The following is a 25,837-nucleotide window of genomic DNA, read 5'->3' on the forward strand; positions in this document are numbered from 1 at the left end:
CACTGTTGGTGGGACTGTAAGTTGGTACAGCCACTATGGAAAACAATTTGGAGGTTCCTTAAAAAACTACAAATAGAACTACCATATGATCCAGTAATCCCACTCCTGGGCATATACCCAAAGAAAACCATAATCCCAAAAGAAACTTGTACCATAATGTTTATTGCAGCACTATGTACAATAGCCAGGACATGGAAGCAACCTAAATGCCCATCAACAAATGAATGGATAAAGATGTGGCATATATACACAATGGAATATTACTCAGCTATAAAAAGGGATGAAATGGAGCTATATGTAATGAGGTGGATAGAACTACAATCTGTCATACAGAGTGAAGTAAGTCAGAAAGAGAAGGACAAATATTGTATGCTAACTCACATATACGGAATCTAAAAATGGTACTGATGAACTCAGTGACAAGAACAAGGATGCAGATACAGAGAATGGACTGGAGAACTCGAGGTATGGGAGGGGGCGGGGGGTGAAGGGGAAACTGAGACGAAGCGAGAGAGTAGCACAGACATATATATACTACCAACTGTAAAATAGATAGTCAGTGGGAAGTTGTTGTATAACAAAGGGAGTCCAACTCGAGGATGGAAGATGCCTTAGAGGACTGGGGCGGGGAGGGTGGGGGGGACTCGAGAGGGGGGGAGTCAAGAAAGGGAGGGAATACAGGGATATGTGTATAAAAACAGTTGATTGAACTTGGTGTACCCCCCCCCAAAAAAAAAAGTATGACTTAGAGGGCCAGGATAGGGAGCGTGGGAGGGAGCTGCATGAGGGAGGGGATATGGGGATATATGTATAAATACAGCTGATTCACTTTGGTGTACCTCAAAAATTGGCACAAGAGTGTAAAGCAATTATATTCCAATAAAGAGATTAAAAAAAAAAAGACTGAAAAAAAAAATAAAACAAATAAAACTCAAAACAGCCCTGTTTTAAAGAGATCATTATTCCAGTTTTACAGATAAAGCACCTGAGGCTGAGAGAGGTTGAATGACTTACCTAAAGTCACAGAGTGTGTTTGCAGCAGTACCAGGAATCAGCCCCCAGGTCTGCCCCAGGCCAACACTCAAGACGGTATCCACCACTTTTAAGTGTCCATGGGAGAGTAAGCAGTGCCTTTGACATATTTCCTGGTGCCCCTCAATGCCTGTAGATACCAGCGTTCACGGAGCTTTTGAAGGGAAAAGAGCACACCCACCGCCCCTGCAGAGTTAGCAAGCTGATCACGATGCTGACAATGACAGCATCTCAAGCTAATTTCCTCGGATAGGTCTCTCCAGAAAGCATTCAATCCCGGCTGTGAGAGCAACATATTTGCAACATGGATTGGCTAAAGGGAGAAGAAATGACCTTCACTTGAGGCTTTCAATTATTTAGTGTTTCTCATAACAAAATCCAAGCCTTCACAGGGTCTTTCCAATAAGGCCTTGTAAGTGGTTTTCTAACCCTAGGAAAGACTTGCTACTGACTCCTTCAGGCATATTAATATTTCATCGTTAACAGATACATATTAAGTTCCTATTGTTCGTGAAAAGAACTGGATTTAAAAGAGAGGATTCCTTTTCACTAGTAGCTTACACCAGATTATAGACAGATAAAAACTTATTAAATACACATCTGGAATAAAGCGGTTTAATCCTCCTTAGGAACTGGACAGAGCAATGAACTAAGGCCCGGGCTTGTACATGGCTGGTGTCTGGATGGTATCAACTATGTGGTTTGAGTGACCCAATGTATCGTCTGGAAAAGAAAAGCTACTTTCCACTCTTGCTTGGGTGACCTGTTCCACGCATTTTTTTTTCAACTGAAATATAGCTGATTTATAACATTATATTAGTTTCAGGTTTACAATGTAGTGATTCAATATTTTTATAGCATATACTCCATTTAAAGTTATTATAAAATACTGGCTATATTCCCTATGGTGTACATTACATCCTCGTGTCTTATTTTATACCTAGTAGTTTATACCTCTTAATCCCCTTCTACTATCGTGATCTAAAGCTTTAAAATGTAAACGTTTATGGAACGGCAATAAATAATGCCACTAATCTCCTTTACCACTTCACCTGGAATTAGTCTATGAGGTCAGCTTCAACTGTCTAGCAGAGCCTTGGGGTTACATAAACATAGGTCAGCAAAGGACAGGTGGGGCAGAAGAAATCTCTGAGGCCTGCAGAATGGGATCCTGAGAAAGAGACAAGGTGGGAGCCGTGGGCACCAGACACATGGCCAACCTGGGTCTGCAGGGAGGGCCCAGAGAGGAAAACAAAAAGACAAACAGCACATAGAGACTAACCCTGGTCTCCAGATGCAGCTACAACCACTTCCCAGAAAACTGAGAAATCGACCCTTCTCTCTAGCCACGGAATAAGGAAATGGAAAAAAGGTCCCTCTTCTTGAAGCAAACAAATAGAAATGATTCCTAAAGCACCTACAGGGTTGCCACCTGACACTGTGCACAAATGTCCTTCCTTTGCTTTTTATGTATGTATGTATGTATGTATGCGTGCATGCATTGGTTTACTTCCTTTGACCTGTATTTAGAACCAGTTTGCTTTACTACAAAGCTGCAACAGAGGCTTCACACTGTTGGAACCCTATGCTAGCTTCCGCTAATATTTTATGGTTTTATCATTGAAATTACAGTTACTGTATTTAAAATCAAACCAGCATCACTCGGCCACATGCTACGAGCTGTGGCTGTGAGGTGGGTCTTGGTTTTCCTGTAAAATTCTTCCTTGATGTTGCATTAAAGGGTTGACTAGATGACTTTCAGCTCCCTTCCAGCACTGATATTCTTCTGCCTGTGTCTGTGCAGAGGAAATGGACTGGCCTTGAGTGCACTCCGGGGACACCGACCCCCAGCAGAACATGCTGGCAGCACCTGGGTTTGCCCGGGCCCCGAGGGGAAGCGTGGCTCTGCCACGTGTCACAGATGATTTAACTAAAAGAAAGATGAAAACCAGCCATGGGAACTGAAGCCTGACAGCATCCCTGAGGGTCTGGCGAGTGAGGACCAGAGCAGGATGGAGAAGACTGGAGGAATCTCCTCTGGCCCAAGACTCACAGGTGGTGTTTGTTCTAACCATTGAGATCCACCCCCAGAAACGCCCCCGCCTGTGTACCAAACCACAGTGCATGCTGAGACAGGTGGGAGCGAAGCTGCCGGTCAACTCCCAGGATGGGATGATGCAGAAGCAAAAGGCCCATAGGGGGGAGGGGGTGTGGGGAAGAAAAAGGATAAAGACAGATGCATTTCCCTTCCCAAGAGAAGTCTGCATGAGCTAAGACGTCCACAGGGAGAGCTCAGATGGTGGCAGATTTTTTGCTTCCAAGAGAAGAAGGGGGATAAATGATCATCTCGTCTTATTTAAAACCACAGCTCGATAGCCAGAGATGTCTCTTCCAAATCTCTCACGCCGCTTTGTAAGGCACAAGGACAGTCAACACATTCAGCCTCCATGTCCACATGGGAACAACGAAACATCAAGAATTTAATGAAGAAAGCAACTGCAGGAGACTGTGGGAACAGATGTCAGCACGTCCATTTCCTAGCCTGCAAGACCCTCGGAATGCTTCATTTCACTTCCTCCTAGTTCTGGAGCACGTTTCCATAGCAACTCCCCAAGAATCTGGAGCCTCAAAGGGCCAGGTGGAGACCAACTTCAGGAGCCTCCTCTTGCGGGGCACAGAAGACCCTTTACCGAGAACCAGATCCATTGTTGGTTCCCTCCCCTTTCCATTTGAGGATGTGTGCTGAGGTACTCTGGAATGGTCTGGGGATTAAAGAGCGAAAACGATGCAAGAAAAGAAATTAAAAATTAATGAAGAAATGAGGCCACTCAGTGAAGCCTCTTCAACAAACCAGGATGAGAACTTTCTCCTGCTGATTTCTGACTTTCTGGAAAGGCGCATAACTGCAATCTATAAGGCAGTCCAAGGATGAGAGTATAATTATTCACAAAGGTCTGAATTTAGTTACCAAGTTCCATACCACTATGACCTACTGTTACCCATTTTGCTGATGGAGAAACTGAGTCATGGTGAGATAAAAATGAGTACTGGCTTAGCATGGATCAAAATCTACAACTTTGCAGCACTATTCACAACAGCCAAGACGTGGAAACAACCTAAATGTCTATCAACAGATAAACGGATAAAGAAGATGTGGTATATATACACAATGGAATACTACTCAGCCATAAAAAAGAATGAAATAATGCCATTTACAACAACATGGATGGACCTAGAGATTATTATACCAAGTGAAGTAAGTCAGAAAGAGAAAGACAAATACCATATGATATCATTTATATGTGGAATCTAAAATATGACACAAATGGGGAATTCCCTGGCAGTCCAGTGGTTAAGACACCATGCTCTCACTGCCAATGGCCCAGGTTCAATCCCTGGTCAGGGAACTAAGATACCACAGGCCGTGCAGTACGGCCAAAACATAATAATAATAAAAATATGACACAAATGAACTTATCTATGAAACAGAAACAAACTCACAGACATAGAGAACAGACTTGTGGTTGCCAAGGGGTGGGGTAGAAAGATGGATTGGGAGTTTGGGATTAGCAGATGAAAACTATTATACATAGAATGTATAAACAACAAGGTCCTACTGTATAGCACAGGGAACTATATTCAGTATCCTATGATAAACCATCGTAGAAAAGAATAAGAAAAAAAATGTATATACACGGGTGACTGAATCACTTTACTGTACAGGAGAAATGAACACAACATTGTAAATCAACTATATTCCAATGAAATTTTTAAAAAATCTACAGCTACGGTCACATACTGTAACAAAGATGAACCTTGAGGACACTATGCTAAGTGAAACAAGGCAGTCACAGAATGACAAATAATGCATGATTCCACTCATTTAAGCTATCTAAAGTAGTCCATCTCATAGAAGCAAAAAATAGAATGGTAGTTGCTGGGGCAGGGAAGTGGGGGGAGGGTGGGGAACGGGGACTTACCATTCAATGGGTCTAGAGTTTCAGTTTGTGCAAAATGAAAAAGTCTTAGAAATCTGCTCACAACAACACGCACATAGTTAATATCTGCACTGTACACCTCATGGTTGAGGGCGGAGTCCATACTATGTTTGTGTTAATCACAATTTAAAAAATCTATAGCTATGAGCAGCTTAACAGCTGTGTCTCTGATCCGTCCCAGTGGTACGAAGAAGAGTTGGAAGGCATACATACTGTAAAGGACAATGTCTACAGCCAAAGCTCTAGTAAGAAGAAACGACAAAATGGGCAAAAGATATGAACAGACATTTCACCAAAGAGGCCATACAGATGGTAAACCTGCAGAGGAAAAGATGACCAGTCATTAGGGAAACAAATTTAAACCACAGTGACAAGACAGCCCACAGAATGGGAGAAAGTGTTTGCAAATCCTATATCTAATAAGGGTCTAGTATCTAAAATATGTAAAGCACTATTACAACTCAACAATCAAAAGACAACCCAGTTACAAACTGGGCAAAGTCTTGAATAGACATTTCTTCAAAGAAGCTATGCAAATGGCTAATAAACACATGAGAAGATGCTCAAATCATTATTACTCGTCAGGGAAATGAAAAATCAAAACCACGATGAGAGACCACTTCACTTCCAGCAGGATGGCTAGAATCAATAAGACAGATAATAACAGGTGTTGACAAAGATGTAGAGAAACTGGAACCCTCATACACTGCTGGTGAGAATGTACAATGGTGCAGCTGCTTTGGAAAACAGTCAGAAGGCTAAACAAAGAATTACCAGCTGACCCAGCAATTCAACTCCTAGGAAAATACCCAAAAGAAAACACATATATGTATGTACAAAAACATGTACAAAAATGTTAGAAACATTATTCATAACAAGCAAAAGGGGGAACAACCCAAATGTCCATCAACTGATGGATAAACAAAATGTGGTATTCACACAGAGAATATTACTCAGCCACACAAAGCAATCAAGTACCGATTCATATTACAACATGCATGAACCCTCAAAACAACATGCTTAGTGAAAGAAGCCAGTCACAAAGGGTTGTATGTTATCAGATTTCATGTCTATGGGCAAATCCAGAGACAGAAGATTAGTGGTTGCCAGGGGTTGGGCAAAGGGCTGAATTGGGAGTGACTGGTAATGGGTACTGGATTGTTTTCTGGGGTTTTTTTTTTTTTTTGAACTTGTTCTTTTTTTAAAAAAGTTATTTATTATTTTGACTGCATTGGGTCTTTGTTGCTGCACACGGGTTTTTTGTAACTGTGGCAAACGGAGGGCTACACTTTGTTGCAGTGCGCAATGCTTCTCAGTGCAGTGGCTTCTCTTGTTTCAGAGCACGGGCTCTAGGCGTGTGGGCTTTAGTAGTTGCAGCACGCAGGCTCAGTAGTTGTGGCTCACTGGCTCTCGAGTGCAGACTCAGGAGTTACAGCGCACAGGCTTAGTTGCTCCACGGCATGTGGGATCTTCCTGGACCAGGGATTGAACCCGTGTTGCCTGCATTGGCAGGCGGGTTCTTAACCACAGTTCAGGTACTGGGTTCTTTTTGGAGGGATGAAAATGCTTTGGAAACACAGATAATGATGATGGTTTTACCTATCTGAGAATATACTAAAAACCATATATACTTAATATTATATACTTTAAAAGGGTGAGTTTTATTGTGTGTGAATTATGTCTCACAAAAATTTAAACACGAAGAGAACACATCTATCAGAACGGCTAAAATAAAAAAACAGTGACAGTAGCAAATGCTAAATCAATGCGATGATGGCTGATGACCTAGAGGGCTGGGATAGGGAGGGTGGGAAGGAGTTGCGGGAGGGAGGGGATATGGGGATATACGTATACATACAGCTGATTCACTTTGGTGTACAGCAAAAACTAGCACAACAGTGTAAAGCAATTATACTCCAATAAAGAGCTTAAAAAAAGTGATAATAGCCAACAACAACGATGCAGAAAACTGGATCACTCACACATTGTTGGTGGGAATGTACATGATTCAGCCACTTTGGAAAACAGTTTGCAACTTTCTTTTAAAATGACAAATAGACTCATCATATGACCCAGCATATGACACTCTTGGCCATTTGCTGCAGAGAAATGATAACTTCTGTCCGCACAAAAGCCTATGCATGAATGTTCGGCATAGTTTCTTTGATTATAGCCAATAACTTAAAACCAACTAATGTCCTTCAACGAGTGAATGGTTAGCCAAATGAGGGTCCACCGTAACATGAGTATTCCTCAGCAGTCAAAAGAAATACAACAACTGGGATGAACCTCAGGGAAATGATGCTGAGTGAAGGAAGACAGTCTCAGAAAGTTCCTTAAAATGTATGGTTCTACCTATATAACACCTGAAATAACAAAATTCTGGAGAGAGAGAACAGATGAGTGGCCACCAGGGTTTGGGAACGGGCAGTGGAGGTGTAGCTGTAAGGAGCACCAGCAGGGAGCCTGGGGTGATGGCGCAGTTCTGTATCTTCACTGTGTTGATCAGGAAGCCACACACACACACACACACACACACACACACACACACACGCATCACATGTTACTGGTAGCATCTGACTCAATTCTGCATTTTACCAACGTCCTTACCCAGTTTTGCTATTGCACTAGTTACACAAGATGTTCCGTTGGGAAGAGTGGGTGAAGAGTACCAAAGACTTCTCTTCATCACTTTGTAACTGCCAGTGAATCAATATTTATTCCAAAATAAGAAGTCTGTGGGGTTTTTTTTATAAAGTAACTACGTAGGGTATTAGTCAATGTTTAAAAGGAATAACTGTGTTTCAATAAAGCTCAGAGTTGAAGGCAGAAGTCAAGAAGAAATGACAGCCTGCACAGTACGGCCACAAACCATCACCTCTACAATATGTCAGGGGAGTCCTCCTTTTGGTGTGAACTTTGTGTACTTGATAACAAGTTAAGAACTTCCGGTGTGGACCCACTAACTAGCGTGTCCTCACTGGCCCTCTAATCCCCTGCGTGCAGCTCTGCTGTCCCCACACACCCTCGTCCTCATCTCTGGGCTTCCATTCATGCTCTTTCCTGTCTGACTGCATCTTCTCTCCACTTCTCCAAGTCCTTCCCAGTGGGTCATGAGGCCCAGCAGCTATACCCATCTTTCCACGCGGGTTAACTGTAGCTCTCTAACTAGACGCTTGAGTTCAGACACTAGGTCGTCTTCCTCTACTATATTCTCCATAATACACCACACAGTGCTGAGAATGCAGGGAGTATCACAAACCTCTGTTGATGGATGAATGGATAAAAAAGATGTGGTACAGATATACAATGGAATATTACTCAGCTGTAAAAAGCAATGAAACTAGGACATTTGTAGAGACATGGATGGACCTAGAGACTGTCATACAGAGTGAAGTGAGTCAGAAGAAACAAATATTGTATATTAACACATACATGCGGAATATAGAAAAATGGTACAAATCAACCAGTTTGCAAGGCGGAAATAGAGACACAGATGTAGAGAACAAACATATGGACACCAAGTGGGGAAAGCAGGGAGGGTTGGGGGGGAATGTATTGGGAGATTGGGATACCAAATTGTACACTCTAAATATATGCAGTTTATTGTCTGTTAACTGTATCTCAGTAAAAGTTCTTAAAAAACAAACAAAAAAAAGTCTGTTGATGGAATAAAGGCCTGCCTGCCTCAAGATCCTTTATTCTCACTCTTGTGAGACACGTCAGCAGTCTCCAACCTTTGAGGCACTGGGGACCAGTTTCGAGGAAGACAATTTTTCTGGGGTGGGGAGGGGCGGGGAGGGGGTGGTTCAAGCAGTAATGTAAGCGATGGGGAGCGATGGGGAGCGGCAGATGAAGCTTCACGCACTCATTCGCAGTCCAGGGGCTGGGGACCCCTGAGCTACGTGATGGAGAATGGGTACACACAGGGGCATGAAAGCCAAGACAACGTTTCACACGTAATCACAACTGTGTACTTTTAAATCATCTCAGTTGCTTTTTATTACAGGGCTTTGAATGATGCATAAGAGATATAATCTGTATAATCCATTTTACAGATAAGGAAACATAGTTCAGAGTGGTTACGTGATATACAAAATCACGATTGGTATTGTCAGGGTTAGAAACCAAGACTCATCCTAAAACCTTATCAAGATGCAAACCGCCACTTTATTTTTAAAAGGGCGAACTGTTAGTAAATCAAGATGCAAATATTCCCAAAATGGGGTGTAACTTCTGCAACCCAAAATATTGTACTTAGCCAACACCTTGGGGGTGGCCAAGGCCCCATAGGAGGAGGAAAAAGAGGAAACACCTTAAAAAGTGGGGATAGAAGAGTAGACTGTGATCAGGGAACAACTGGAGGAACACAAGAAAAGCCCCACTTCCAAATGCACCCTGAACTCAGCCATTCCTCTCCAGCCCCACCGCTGTCCCCTAGTCCCAGCCTCCATCACTCAGCGCACATCACTCCCCTCCACGGCTCCCCAAAGCACAAAGATCTAAACTTCTTAGATCTTTCTTGCTTAGAAAGCTCTAAACGGCCTGGCTCCTGCTCACCTCTCCAAATTCATCTCGTTCAGGTCATCCCACCAGCCATGCTCCCTTCACACCTTCCCATCCCTCAAGCATGCCAAGCAGGGTCTGTCTTGCACAAGGGTGCTGGCTGTTTCTCCTCCCTGGAATGCTCTGCTGCCTGATCTTTGTAAGCTGGCCCTGTGTCATTCAGACTTCAGTGTAAATGTCACCCTTTCAACCTAAAGTAATTACTAATTCCTCTTGTCAATTACCACCCTCTTTTAATTCTTTGCCAAACATCATCTGACACGTTTCTTATTGACTGATGTACTGATTGATATATTGACTCTCTCCCTCATCCCACTACAGTGTAAGCTCTAGGAGGGCAGGGTGCTCTTTTCTTTTTCTTTTGTATTCCCAGTGCCTGACATATAGCAGGTATTCAATAAACATATGTATAGCGAAGGTCTGAATAAATGAATGAATGAAAAAGACCACCACCCTACCTACTTCACAGTTCTGGCTCTACCTGGCCAAATGAATGACCTATTAATGACAATGTAAAAGTGACTAACATTCAACTAGAGGGTAAGAAAACAGCATGACTCTTGCTATCTTGAAAGTACTTTGAAAACAGTAAGCTACTGACTGTTGAACAGCACAGGCGTTAATCCACATATAACATAGTTAGCCCTCTGCATCCCCAGACTCAACCAACCACGGACTGTGTAGTACTGTATTTACTATTGAAGAATGTCGGCATGTAAATGAACCCATGCAGTTCAAACCTGTGCTGTTCAAGGGTCAACTGTATTACAGATCATCTCACAAGGCCCCCTCTCTTCTCTGAAATCTTCCCAGCATACTCAAGGCCTCATTGATCCCTCCTTTCTCTGACTTCCTAAAGCTTTTATTGCCTACACCACTCATGTGATACTTTACAACCCCCTTCCGTATACTGGTACCCATGCCTAGTATGTGAGGGAACCATACTAGGTCCTGGGAATAGAGCAACCAGTAAGAGAAGGAGTTTATATCCCAGTTGGGGGACATGAAGAGTAAACCAGTATTTTCATAAATCATTGTATCTGTGATAAGTGTTATTAAAAAAAAAAGTGTGTACTAACAGCGTAATCAAAGGATAAATCCAGGCCAGCTGCATAAAGGAAGGAAAGCAGGTAGGACGTAGGTCAGGGAAGTAACAGTCTGTAAGCAGAAAATCTCTCAGCTTTGGGAGGCAGGAGACCAGGCAGGATGAATAACATAAACACCAGAACTTGAAGCCTGACCCATGAACACGACCCTGGTCTCACATTCGGCTCCATCACTGTTCATCTACATTCCTTGACTTGTCTGGGTTTCAGTTGACTCAACTGTGATAATTAGAACAGAATCATGTCCAGTGTTTATAGAACCCTGAGAGAAATCAAATATAACCCCTTCATTTTCCAAAGATGAAATTATTTAATTTCAATGAACAAGATATTTATTGAGCACATGTTAATTATGAGTTGAGCATAAAGACCCATCGAGGTGAATGGATTTGCCCAAGACTAACACTAGTTAATGGGCACAGACCAGATGAGAACCCACATCTGCTGAACCCCAGGCCCGGGATTCTTCTCAAAGGTATCCTCCATCTTCCACAATCTGGCCCAACCCTACCTGTACAACTCCCCGCTACTCTCACTGCTAGATGCCCAACTGCTGAAATCATTCCCAGATCAGTGTTGACTCCAGGCCTTCTGAAATTCTGGGCCCCTCTGTGAGGCCACACAGCCCCCCCTCCTCAGCTCCGACTGTGAAATGTCCCCCATCCGCACTCAGCTCAGGTAACACCTCCTCATCTGCCATTCTCCCATCACTGAGCTGGTCTAGAGCAGTGGTTCTCAGAGTCTGCAGATTCTTGGGGGATCTCGAGATCCTTTCAGGGGAGCCCATGAGATCAAAACTATTTTCAGAACAATACTAAGATGTCTTGTTCACAGGGCTGACATTTGCACTGCTGGTGCAGAAGCAAAGGTGAGTAAAACTGCCGGACCCTAGTGCACATCAAGGCAGCAGACCAAATGATACCAACAGTCATTACATTTTTCAGTGCCTTGTGTGGCCAGAAAAGAAAAAGGCAGTTTAAGAATGTCCTGATGAAGCAGGATAAATCATTAATTAAATCCTGACCCTTGAGTACACACATCTGCAATATTCTGAAGAAATCACAAGCTCACACAAAGCACTTCTGCTGCTTTATCAAAGTACAATGGTGTGCAAGGAAAAGCATTAGGTGATTGAGTTCCGAGCTGAACTAATGGCTTCCTTTGTGAAAGACTATTTTTACTTGAAAGAATGAATGACAGACAAACTATAGACTTGAGTATTGGACAGACATTTTTATGAAAATGAATAAAGCAAGCCTGTCACTTCAAGGAATACTTGTAGTATTTGTTGCCACTGATAAAACTCAAGCTTTCAAGCAAAAATTAGAATTTTAGAAAACTCGCCACTGTGTGCTTGACATTTTTCCATTGCTTCAAGACTTTCCTGATGAGATTCATGGTGATCCAGATGAAAAGGATTTTTTAATGTTTTATCATTAAAAGTCTCAACATTTTCAACATCTGTATACTTGAGTGAGTGTTTTTCATATGGTCAATTCATCATGTTACAAAATCACACATGGATTAAAACAATCCTTTTAAAGTGCAAGAAAGACTATTGAATTTTCATGTAGGAACACAAAAAGTGCACTGGTAAGGCTTCTGATTCTGCACTGTAACTAACTTTTAAGAAACTATCACTTTTTGAGTTTTGATGCAGTATCAAAGATGAATAAATACAGAAAAAGTACTTAGCTTACACTTAATAAGTGCACAAATACTTGTTAAACTGACGTTATACTTCTCCATCCCTAAGGAATATCTTCATTCTTGAACAAATAATGTGGTAAACTAGACTGTCTAGGCAAAGTTCCAGGGATATTTTAAACCAAATCCTTCTAGGGCTTTATGGAAGATATGGATGAACTGAATAATGATTTTCTTGACCCATTTGGGCTCAAATTTCACTTTAAAAACTACAGATCCTCTTTCCCATTCCTATTTGCTTTTGATCATCAGAAAATAAATACTGTGCTTCCTCTCCCTACATTATGTCCTATGCAAGATGGACCAGATGTTCTTAATGGGGCCAATCAAATAGAAACATCAACTTCCAGTGCCAATCAAGATGAAGGAAACTGAACATAGCCTATAATTCCTCCTGATTATGTTGAAATCTCTGCACCTAACACACAAAGAAACTACCTGAAGACTCTGAAAACTAAACAACTAGGAGGAGCACAGACATATACCAACAGACATACACTACCAACTGTTAAATAGATAGCTAGTGGGAAGTTGCTGTATAACAAAGGGAGATCAACTCGATGATGGGTGATGCCTTAGAGGTCCAGGACAGGGAGGGTGGGAGGGCATCGCGGGAGGGAGGGGATATGGGGATATAGGTATAAATACAGCTGATTCACTTTGGTGTACCTCAAAAAACTGATACAAGAGTGTAAAGCAATTATATTCCAATAAAGAGCTAAAAAAGAAAAAAATAAACTGTATTCAAAAAAAAAAAACAGAAAATAAGAACTGATTTTTTGAAAGAAATAAACAAAATCAATAAACCCTTACCTAAACTAAGAAGGAAAGAGAGGAGACTGAAATAAATACAGGAATGAAAGAGACATTACAATAGATACTTCAGAAGTAAGAATGATCATAAGGGACTATTTATTAACAATTACGTGAACAAATTGGAAAACCTAGAAGAAATAGATAAATTCTGAGAAACATGCAACCTGTCAAGACTGAAACAAGAAGAAACAGAAAAACTAAAACACACCAACGACAAACAGGGAGATTCAAATAGTAATTTAAAAAACTCCCCAAAGCCAAAAGCCTATGACCAAATGGATTCAATGCAGAATTCTACCAACATTCAAAGAAGAATTAACACCAATCCTTCTTAAACTCATTCAAAAAATAGCAAGAGAGGGAATACTTCCAAACTCATTTTATGACAGCAGTCTCACCTGATATCACAGCTAGACAAAGACATTGCAAGAATAGAAAACTACTGACCGATATCTCTGATGAACGTAGATGCAAAAATCCTCAAAAACATACTAGCACACTGAATTCAACAATGTATCAAAAAGATTATACACCATGACCAAATGGTATTTATCCCTGGGATGGAAGGTTGGTTTCACATATGCAAATCAGTGTAATATAGCACATTAGCAAAATGAACAAGTTGAACCACATGATCATCTCAATTTGCAGAAAAAGCACTTGACAAAGTTCAACATCCATTCATGAGAAAAACTCTAAATAAAATAAATATAAAAGAAATTTCCTCAACACAATAAAGGCCATTTATGAAAAGCCCACGGCTAACCTCATAATCAATGAGGAAAAACAAAAGCTTTTCCTATTTTTGCCAATTCTATTAAACATAATACAGGAAGTACTAGCAAGAAAAAAACATAAAATATATCTAAATTGGAACAAAGGGAGTAAAATCATCTCTGTTTGCAGATGTCATGATTCTATGTGTAGAAAACCCTGAAGACTTCATACACCAAAAAAATTAGAATATATGAATCCAGTAAAGTTGCAGGATACCAAATCAACACGACAAAAAAATAAAAATTAAAAAAAGCAGTTGTATCTCTTTAAGCCAAAAATATCTATCTGAAAAGGAAATGAGGAAATCAATCCTATGATAGCATCAAAAAGAACAAAATACCTAGGAATAAATTTAACCAAGCAAGTGAAAGATCTGTGCACTGAAAACTTTATATAAGATTGATGAAAGACAAAAAAAAAAAAAAATCAATGCAGAGCTATCCCATATTCATGGATTGAAAGAATATTGTTAAAATGCCCATATTACCCAAAGTGATTTAGAGATTCAAAGCAATCACTATCAAAATTTCAATGGCATTTCTCACAGAAATGGAAAAAACAATTCTAAAATTTGTGTGGACCTACAAAAGATCCCGAATAGCCAAAGCAATCTTGAAAAAACAACAAAGCTGGAGGCATCATGGTTCCTGATTTCAAATCATATTACAAAGCTACAGTAATTAAAACAGCATGATACAGGCATAAAAACAGACCAGTGGAATAGAATCAAGAGCCCAGAAATAAATCCACACATTTATAGTCAACTAATATTCAGTAAAGATGCCAAGAACACACAATGGGGAAGAATAATTTCTTTAATAAATTATGTTGAGAAAACTGGATTCACATGCAGATGAATGAAATTGGACCCTTATCTCACACCATATACAAAAATTAACTCAAAATAAAGACTTAAAAGTAAGACCTGAAACTAGAAAACAGAAAAACACACTTCTTGACATTGGTGTGGACAATAATTTTCTAGATAGGATCCCAAAAGCACAGGCAGCAAAAGCAAAAATTGATAAACTGGATTGCATCAAGATAAAAAGCTTCTGTACAGCAAAGGAAACAATCAATAGAATGAATTGGAGGGAAATAATTTGCAAACCATCTCTCTGGTCCAAAATATATAAGGAACTCATATAAGTAAATAGCAAAACAAACAACCTGATTTAAAAATGGATGAAGCTCCTGAACAGACATACAAATGGGCAACTAATCATCAGGGAAATAGAAACCAAAGCCATAATGGGATATCAGCTCATGCCTGTTACCATGGCTATTATTCAAAAAATGAAAGGTAACATGTGTTAGCAAGGATGTGGAGAAAAGGGAAGCCCTGTACATTGTTGGTGGGAATGTAACCTGCACAGTCATTACGGGCAGCAGTCCAAATGGAGGGTCCTCAAAAAATTAAAAATAGAACTACCATCCAGCAAATCCTCTTCTGAGTATATGCACAAAGAAAATGAAATCAGTACTTTAAGAAATCAGTACCATGTTCATTGAATCATTACGCACAATAGCCAAGACATGGAAACAACCTGTGTCCATCAACAAGTGAATTAAGAAAAATGTGATATATATACATACAACAGAATATTACTCAGCCATGAGAAAGAAGGAAATCCTGCCATTTGTGACAATACAGATGGACCCTGAGAGCATCATGTTTAGTGAGGTAAGTCAGAAAAAGACAAACTGTTTGGTCTCACTTATGTGTGGAATATTTTTTACAGTCCACAATGGGATAGCACCACACTCCTATTAGAATATCCCTTTTTTTTTTTTTTTAACTGAAAATACCTAGTACTGATGAGAATGCAGAACAACTGGAAATCTCACATAGGGCTAAGGCAAATGCAAAATGGTACACTCACCCTGGAAAACAGTTTCGCATTTTCTGATAAAGTTAAACATACACTTACCTTATGATCCAGCAAACCCACCTGAGGTATTTACCCAAGAGAAACAAAAATTTATTTTCACACAAAAACCATACATCTCTATTTAGAGCAGCTCCAGTAGCCTAAAACTGGAAACAACCTAAGCATCTCTAACGGCTGATGGATAAATGAAACTGTGGTACAGCCTTATGGAGGAATATTACTAAGCAAGAAAAAAAGGAGTGAACTCTAGATACATATAACACAGACAAATCTCAAGTGCTTTCTGCTGAATAAAAGAAGCCAAACTAAAAAAAGAAAAAAGAAAAAAAAGAAAAAAAATGAACTGAAGAAGATCTTAGATTAAAAATGACTTGTGACATAACTAAAAAAAAAGATGTGGTACATATGTACAATGGAATATTACTCAGCCATAAAAAGGAACAAAATTAGGTCATTTGTATAAACATGGATGGACCCAGAGACTGTCATACAGAGTAAAGTGAGTCAGAAAGAAAAAAACAAATATCATATATTAATGCATATATGTGGAATATAGAACAATGATATAGATGATCTTATTTGCAAAGCAGAAACAGAGACACAGACATAGAGAACAAATATATGGACACCAATGGGGAAGGGGGTGGTGGGATGAACTGCAATGTATACGACAGATATACAAAATATAAAATAGATAACTAGTAAGAATCTACTGTAATGCTCTGTGGTGACCTAAATGGGAAGGAAATCAAAAAAGAGGGGATATATGTGTTCGTATAGCTGATTCACTTTCCTGTACAGTAGAAACTAACACAACATTGTAAAGCAACTACACTCCAATAAAAATTAATTTAAAAGTATTATATACTCTTTAAAAAAGCCAAAACTAAAAAAAAAAAAAAGCACATACATGATTCTATTCTTATGACATTCTGGAAAATGCAAAACTACTAGGGTGAGTCAAAAATTATCTGCACTCTGGCTGTAGAATTTATTTTAATTACCTTGTGGGAAAGACAAATACATCAATTTTTGACATAATCTCCTTGTTTTTCAATACACTTTGTCCATCTGTCAACAAGCTTTCATATTTCCTCATTTAAAAATGTTTTAGGCTCAGCTGTGAGCCACAAATGCACCGCTGTCTTCACTTCTTCAACAGAAGTGAATTTTCATCCTTGTAGGGCTGCTTTCAGGGGATCAAACAAGTGAACATCCAATGGAGCAAGATCAGGACTATAGGGAGGATGCTTTAACACCTCAAAACGAAGTTTCTGCAGAGTGGCGACAGCATGGACGTATGTGTGTAGACGTGCACACCCTCAGACCACAAAAAGCAAATCAGTGCACACTGCTCTTCTTTCGTTCAAATCACAAGTGGGGCATCCACTTTTGCTCACACTGCAGTTACAAATGAACTGATGTAACACGTTCACACCTGCACAGCAGTGGCCGGGGAGACAGTAGCCTTGAATGGAAAGCGCTGATAAGTCAGTGCAGCCAACAGAAGTTTTAATATAACCAAAGCGTGGATAGTTTCTGACTCACCCTCGTAGTTGGAGAACCAATCAGAGATTCCCAGGGGTTGAGGCTGGGGAAGGGTCTGAATATATAGCGGCAGCACAGGCGAGGGTTTTGTCAATGATGGAACTTTTCTATATTGTGGTTGTAGTTGTGATTATACAACCACGCGTATTTGTCAAAACTTATAACTGTACATGAAAAAGTGCATTTTGCTACATGTGGATTTTAAATATTATTTTAGAAAATAGAAATAGGGAGAAAGAGGAGGCTTCTGCTTACTGAGGCCTCACAGCTCTCTGGATGAGAGAGAATTCATTCAACAAATGTGTAAGACACCATAAAAGTGCACCAAATATATAGCAATGAATAAAACAGATACCCCTGCCTTCAAGTAGTTTTGTCTACTGGGAAGACAGCATCTGATGACTAGGAAAGCAGGGGTCAAAGATGGTTTGATCAGGATGGCTGCCATCTTTAAATACAACAAAAAAAAGCCCGTCCCTCAACCGTCCTGCCCCCTTCACCTACAGCCTCTTCTGTGTTCAACCCTCCACAGCCAAATGTCCTGGAAGAGTTGCCCACCCCCACTATCTCCATATCCTCTTGTCCCACTCTCTCCTCACACCCCGCAGCCTACATCCTCCTCCCTCACTCTATGCAACTGTCCTCATCTCTGCCATCAAAGCAAGTGGTTACTTTTTAGTCCTCATCCTACTTGACTTCTCAACAGCTTTTGGTCCTGCCAGTCACACATCTTTCTGGAGACATTCTGTGCCATTGATTCTCCTAGTTTTCCTCGCACCTCTCTGACTGCTCCTTCTCCACGAGTGTCAGTGTTCTACACCACTCAGTCCTACCCTAGGGCTTCTACTCTTACTCTAAGCCTCTCCCTGGGAAATCTCATCCACATCCAGTTTCAGCTGACACCTAGTCAGCTCAGACCCAAAGGTATATCTTCTACTTAGAGCTCTTCTCAAAGCTCCAAAGTTATAGATCCAACCACCTACTCAAGATCTCACACGGACGGCTCAAGGGCACCTCAACTCAACAGTCCAACACTGGACTCACAGATTCCCTACCAAACCCGTCCTATCCCCATTTATTAGTGTTGGCCCTGGCATGCAGTCAGCCAGGAACACAGGAGGTATCTTTGACCCTCCCACCTCCTGTACCACCCAAATCCAAACCATCATTAATATCTACTGATTTTATTTCCTAAATACTTCTCAAGTTTGCCTACATCGCTCCATCCCCACGGCCTCCACCCTGGTCCTACATCTATCTGGTAGCTTTCTAACCACCACTACCTGTTCCTACCATATCACCTGAATCTCCTCCAATGCAGTTCCCCACTCCTGCCACTTTTTTTTTTTTAATGTGAATTTGCTCCCATCACCCCTTGCTTTCAAAACATCAAAGATTTCCCACTACTGTTAGAACAAAGCCCAATCCTCGCCACGATCTATCAATCCCTGTGTGGTCTGGCCGCACCTAGTGCTCTGGCCACATCCTTCTCACTCACTCCCTTTCCTCCAGCCACAGGGGCCTTCTTTGATTTGCTCAAAGGCACCACAGACCCTGCTACCACAGGGCCTTTGCACAGACTCTTCTCCCTCTCTGGATTGCTCTCACTTCCCCGTTACCCCAACATTAAATAGGATATCTCCTCTTCCATCAGATTTTAGCTCCAGTATCAATTCAGCAGAAAAGGCTTTCTTTACCCCTAAGTCTAGGTCAGACTCCCTGATTATTTCTTTTCTTTTCCTTGAAGCATTTATTTCCATCTTAAATTATAAAGTCATTACTGTGGTCTTTTGATTGTGTTCACCACCAGCACTAGGACTATAAACTTCATGAGATCAGGGACTTTGTGTTTTGCTCAGCACTGAAACTCTAGTATCTAACACAGCAGCTGCCTCACAGCAGGCGCTCAATATTTGCTAAAGATTGGACTCAACAATCCCACAAAATGAGGTATGTATCATGTCATACACTCTTTGTAACAGCAGTGGATTGGAAACAACCTACCTCCTACCAATAGGGGGCTTGATTAAATATACTGTGAGGCACTCATACAATGGAATACTATGCAGTCATTTAAAGCAACTTACATGTATTGATATGGAAAGATCTTCAAGATCTACTTCTGAAAAGAAAACTTAAAGGCTTTAATACAAAAAAAGTGTAAAGCACTAAAATAAAATTTTAGTCAATTATTATGTAAAATTACAGTGGGCCAGGGGCTTTCTTAGCTTGTCAGAAAGACAAAAACCATAACGGGAAAAACAGGTTGATCTTTAAGCTTCAAAATTTCAACCGTCTCCATGCCCAGAAAAAAAAAAAGTAGACAAATCAGCAATACAATTAAAAGGTGTTAGCAAATCTGGGTAAATATTTTGCAATATTTATGACACATGATTAAAGTTTTCAATACTTAAAAACTCTTAAAAATAATTTTAAAGATTGTACAACTCAAGAGAAAAATAAATCACAAAACGAGGCAGAAATAAGAGAAATGAAAGCAACAAATAAACATGAAAAACTTTAACCCAATTAGAGATCAAAGAAATGCAAAATAAAATGACAATGTGTTCCACCTGCTTTAAAAAAAAAAGACCTACTTGTTTATAAAGCAGGGCACAGCAAAGTGTGCACAGTGCAGAACCACCGGTGTCAAGGACAGTAAATCATGTTTGAATTGCTTGCTGCATGAAAATACTCTTCGAATGTTTACAAGAAACTATTAACAGCGGTTACTTGTTTGGAGGGTAGGTGGGAGCTGGGTAGATGGGTGTCAGAGGTGGGAGAAAAAAAAAACTCTACTGACTACCATTTTATTCTCGTAGATTTGGGAACCTACATGAACATGTTATCTGTTTATAATTCAGTAAATGAATTTTTTTAAGTGCTCCCTGGCCAGAACCCAATCAATTCTGTCAAATGAATTACAGTACACACAAGAGCTTCCCCATCACTGTTCCCATCTCCAACACATATCCCTGAAATCACTACTGCCACCACTCTGCCAGTGCCCTGGGAAGAAGCAGGAAACTTTTTAAAAGCTACGTATTCTTTAAATACGTAGCTTTCTAATGATCAATTTACAGTTATAAACTCTTGAATCACTCTTTACAGTTGACAAAGTGCTTTCAAACATATGCTCTAATTAGGTCCTTAAAACAACCTGAGACAGTTTATATGCGGGTGAGTCAAAAATAATTCCCAGGACTTCCCTGGTGGTGCAGTGGATAAGACTCTGAGCTCCCAATGCAGGGGGCCAGGGTTCGATCCCTCGTCAGGGAATTAGATCCCACATGCATGCTGCAACTAGGAATTCACATGCTGCAATTAAGGAGCCCTGCAGCTGCAACTAAGACCTGGCCGCAACTAAGACCGGGAGCAACCTAATAAATAAATATTTTTAAAAAATTATTCCCATTCCGGTTATATTAAAACTTCTGTTGGCCATACGGCCAGAGTGCAGATCATTTCTGACTCACCCATGTATGTTTTTAGCCCCATTTTATAGATGAGAAAACTGAGGTGGTGAGAAATTAAGGGTCCTGCCTGAGGTCACACCTCTGGAAATGGCAAAGCCAATCTCAGTCGCCTGATGAAAAGTCGACGTTCCTTCGGATGCAGCTGGAGGGAAACTCCCCCGTCCATACTTCCTGACTCCAAAAAGGGAAGAAAGATGGCAGCAGATATTTCACAGATTTTACTTCAATCCCATGACATTCTAGGACAGACTGATGTAAGTGTGGGTCAGTCTGGGTCTCGGTCCTAGAGGACAGGACTTGCTGAGAGGGGAAAACAGCCAGCTTCTGTTTTGATTGTTACACTCACCCAGCAGGGAAGAAAAGAGGAAGGAAAATGTTCTTGGCTGGTGTGGAGAAAACCCTGCCAGAAACTGGGATGGATGCGCTAACTTGCCAAAGACATCCCCCGAGGTCCCATTAACACCATGATACTGAACCGTGAGACGCTGAACACTTAGGGATGCTCCTGATTTCCTGGCAACTTTTGAAAGCAAGATTGTGTTTCTACCGACTGAGATGTGGGTGGGATGCTTGAGGATGGAACTAGAGAACGGGAGGATTTGGCTGCTGAGGACGCAGTTGCGGGTCGCTCTGGGTATGCACCACAAAAAGCTTCCCTACAGAAGATCCTCCCCTGGTTCCATTTCTTAACCCCCGGATCGACCCTAGGGTCCCAGATTCACATGATGCTTCAAGAAAATGAGAGCTGTCAGTGAAAAGAATGTGCTGCACCCTTCACAACCGCAGCCTACGTCCACCGTTCAAGCTGACTAGGGGCTTAGGAAACAGCAGCAGCAACAGTGTTAAGGACAAGAACTCAACAGTGTTCCTCCAGGATTTAGCATCGTCTAAGACGCAGCACGTAATTCCAGAAAGCCATGTTAACATGCAGCACCCAAGGCCTTTCATAAAGCTCTCAGAACAAATGTAGGATTCACGTGTTCTGATAAGCAAGAGTCTAACTGGAAAAAAAGGTGAGGTGAACAGCTCCCCTGATCCCTCCTAAGACGGAGGACCCACCACCTTAGGAAAAACACAGACAGCTTCTGATGTAACATGATGTGTTTATCCTGCATAGGAGAGAAAACAGCATGCTCACCTTCAGAAAGAAAAGGCAGAGAACTTTTAGCCTTTTTTTTTTTTTTTTTTTTTTTGAAGAAAGCAGCAAATAATTGTCAATAAATCTTCATCTAATTCTGAGATCCTCAATTCATAGCTACTTTAATCATTCCGGAGGCCATAAAAATGTCTCAAGGAGTATCGTAATATGTAAATGCTAACATTTATCAGAAAGCCAACTTAGTTTTAGTTTAAACCTAAATTCTCAAATGAACTAGCTAATTTAGTTCCCAAAGGAACTAACTGAGCTCTGATGTGGTACCTTTCAAAGCAGACCAGGGATAAAAATGGAAAGAGCCAAGGTGTTGAAGAATACAAGCTCCCTCAACGCCTCAAGTTCGGCTACACAGCAGCTCAGCAACCTCCAACGATTAATTTTCCTCCCCCAAAAGCTTCTGACTCTTAGAGCAAACGAACACGCCCACCCTTTGTTATATGAGAGACCAGGGTGATGAAAGGGAAAAGGAATTCTCCCCAAGATCAACATCTGACTACCAGAAATAGGACTGTCTTCACATTGAAACAATTCTCCATGGTCCTATTCTATTTTTTTTCTAATGATGGAAAAGTCTAATTCCAAGGAAATGTTAATAGCTTCATTATGTGACCACAGGGCTAATCAGTTATATAGCTAGAGTTTGGAGGCTCAGCTACAAGGTATTTTTGGAACAAAATCTGATTTCCTGATATAAATCTATTGTTACCAAGGGCTTAGTAGGTTAAGCAAAACTCCCACAAAATGGGGACCCAAAGGACTAAGACTAAGAAGATTTCATTTGGAACATGCTAAGGCCTGACCCAGGCTGTGGATACTCAGGCTGACACTTGGTAGGTCCAGTTCAATGTGGAGTGGGGGCACAGATTAAGAGCAGAAAAACACACAAACAGATGCTTGCACCCATGTTGGGAGAACCACTCAGAAAATTCTGGCAAACCATGGAGGAAGTGTCAGAGGAGTCTAGATCTCTGTTAGTAGAGTAGACCTAAGGAAGGAACCCTTGGTCAGGTTGAGGACGTAAGAATCAACATTCTTCCTTAGTCGGACACACCTGACCATCATGAGAACAGTTTCTCTGCAAAGAACATGAAGAAGGCCTCCAGGTGCCAGGGCGCCCTGGGCAGGTGGTAAGGAGGTTTGGGGAAACAAGGCTGCTCCCCTGGGCCAAGCCGCCAGACAAGAGAAAATCACATCCCCCCAAAGCCACCACAGACGGGGGACAAGAAGGAAGCACCTCACATATGCAAATTAGTTCCTTAACCCACAAAAAAAAAGTCCTTGTTTCAGGGGACACCCACATCCCCAGAACTCTCTCCAGCGGTCTGTCACATGGTCCTAAAAGCATCTCAGATGGGAGACTGGTAGCGATGGGCCACCACCTCCCTGGGCCTGGTCCCACAATCACCTCCAGTCTACTGTGGCAATGCCACTGCTCTGGGAAAGTGACAGTCCTCAAAATGTCCCCACAACTCTGGCAACTGCCTCAGATTGAGATTTGTTTTATATTTTCGTGCCTAAAACTACCTGACCCTTACATGCCACAATTACCTTGGTCACCCTGTACCTCTCTGTCTTAACAACTATAGATAAGAATCATAAAAGTGTTAGCTACGATAGTTCTCTAATTTCATTTCCTTGAGGACTTTTTCTTTCCTCTTAGAAAAGTCCTTAGAGCCCTATGCTATCAATAATAACAACAACAACGGCAGTAGTCATAATAGCCCACGTGTATTGAGCTCTTGCTCTGTCAAGCGCTATGCTAAGGGCTTTATACATGTACATTTCCTACATATTTAACTCATGCTGCATCAGCCCTACGGCATAGATGCGGCTATTGTTTCCATTTTACAGAAGAGGAAACTGAGGCACAGTGTGCCAACCTTCATCCTATCTTGTCCCCTCACTGTGTGAGGAACCCCATGCCAAACAGTAAAGCCTCCAGAACCCACAGCTTCCGAGCAGTGTTTGTTAACTACTGGGAGGGAGCGGGGAAGGGAGGAAAATACTCTTTGGTCTGAGCTTTTGGAATAGTACTCGTGACTCCCTTGGTCACGAAATTCATACAAGATGTAGCTATTCTATTACTTTGCTGTAGCACAGGGTACAGCCAGTTCTTACCCTAGTGTCTTCTTGGATCTCCCAGTCACTGGAGATAGTCGCCAGTTGCTGTCCTTGGGAACAGTTTGAAAACTGGAAAAGGCTGGAAAACATTCTTCTGTTCTCTTGAGTGTCTGGAAAGATGGCATCTTGGAAATTGACTCCATGAGGCAAGAGATTATAATTCTCATCCATCCTAATGGAAAAGAGAAAAAAAGCAGAGCTGTAGACCAGATACCCAGGGGGTGTACCATCCTGAATTGAGTCAACAGAAGACTGTGACAGTGTTATCAACTATACAACAATGTCTTTTTTTTTTGAAGTATAGTTGATTTACAATGTGCTAATTTCTGCTGTACAGCAAAGTGACTCAGGTATACACATATACACATTCTTTTTTTTATATCTTTTCCATTATGGTTTATCCCAGGAGATTGGACATAGTTCCCTGTGCTATACAGTAGGACCTTGTTGTTTATTCTAAATGTAATAGTTTTCATCCACTAACCCCAAACTCCCAGTTCATCCCTCTCCCTCCCCTTCAGCAACCACAAGTCTGTTCTCTGTGAGTCGATTTCTATTTCGTAGATAGGTTCATTTGTGCCGTATTTTAGATTCCTCATGTAAGTGATATCATATGGTATTTGTCCTTCTGACTGACTTCACTTAGTATGACCATCTCTAGTTACACCCATGTTGCTGTAAATGGCATCATTTCCTTTTTAATGGCTGAGTAGTATTTCATTACACACACACCCCACATCTTCTTTATCCATTCATCTGCTGATGGACATTTAGGCTGTTTCCATGTCTTGGCTATTGTGAACAGTGCTTCTCTGAGCATAGGGGTGCATGTATCTTTTTGAATTATAGTTTTGTCCAGGTGTATGCCCGGGAGTGGGATTGCTGGATCATATGGTATTTCTATTTTCAGTTTTCTGAGAAACTTTCATACTGTTTTTCATAGCGGCTGTTCCAACTTACATTCCCACCAACAGCGTAGAAGGGTTCCCTTTTCTCCACACCCTCTTCAGCATTTGTTATTTGTAGAGTTTTTAATAATGGCCATTCTGACTGGCATGAGGTGGTACCTCATTGTAGTTTTGATTTGCATTTCTCTAATAATTAGCGATGTTCAGCATCTTTTCATGTGCCTACCGGCCACCTGTATGTCTTCTTTGGAGAAATGTCTATGAAGGTCTTCTTTTCTCTAAGCCCATTTCTCGATTGGATCTTTCTGTTGTTGAGTTGTATGAGCTGCGTGTATATTTTGGAGATTAAGCCCTTGTCTGCTGCATCATTTGCAAATATTTTCTCCCATTCCATAGGCTGTCTTTTTGATTTTTTTGTGATTGTTTTTATGGTTTCCTTTGTTGTGCAAAAGCTTGTAAGTTTGATTAGGTCCCATTTGTTTATATTTGTTTTTATTTCTATTGCCTTTTATTTCTATTTCTATTGCCTTTCTATTGTTTTTATTTCTATTGAGACTGACCTAAGAAAACATTGGTACAATTTATGTTAGAGAATGTTTTGCCTATGCTCTCTTCTAGGAGTTTTATGATGTTATGTCTTATGTTTAAGTCTTTAAGCCATTTTGAGTTTATTTTTGTGCACGGTGTGTGTCTGTTCTAACGTCATTGATTTACATGCAGCTGAAAATTACATG

The 25,837-nt window shown here is 40.9% G+C and overlaps 1 protein-coding gene across 1 annotated transcript in view; it reads right to left on the bottom strand.

Moving 5' to 3' along the window:
* The window catches only part of CCDC3 (coiled-coil domain containing 3), a 99,093-nt gene that overhangs the window by 70,082 nt on the left and 3,174 nt on the right, over positions 1-25,837 (bottom strand). Inside the window, exon 2 of the mRNA XM_057733821.1 lies at positions 24,193-24,367. Coding sequence (XP_057589804.1) covers positions 24,193-24,367 — 175 coding nt within the window. The remainder of the gene's footprint in view (positions 1-24,192; positions 24,368-25,837) is intronic.

The sequence above is a fragment of the Hippopotamus amphibius genome, chromosome 4 (genome assembly GCF_030028045.1).
Source record: "Hippopotamus amphibius kiboko isolate mHipAmp2 chromosome 4, mHipAmp2.hap2, whole genome shotgun sequence".
NCBI classification, from domain to species: domain Eukaryota; kingdom Metazoa; phylum Chordata; class Mammalia; order Artiodactyla; family Hippopotamidae; genus Hippopotamus; species Hippopotamus amphibius.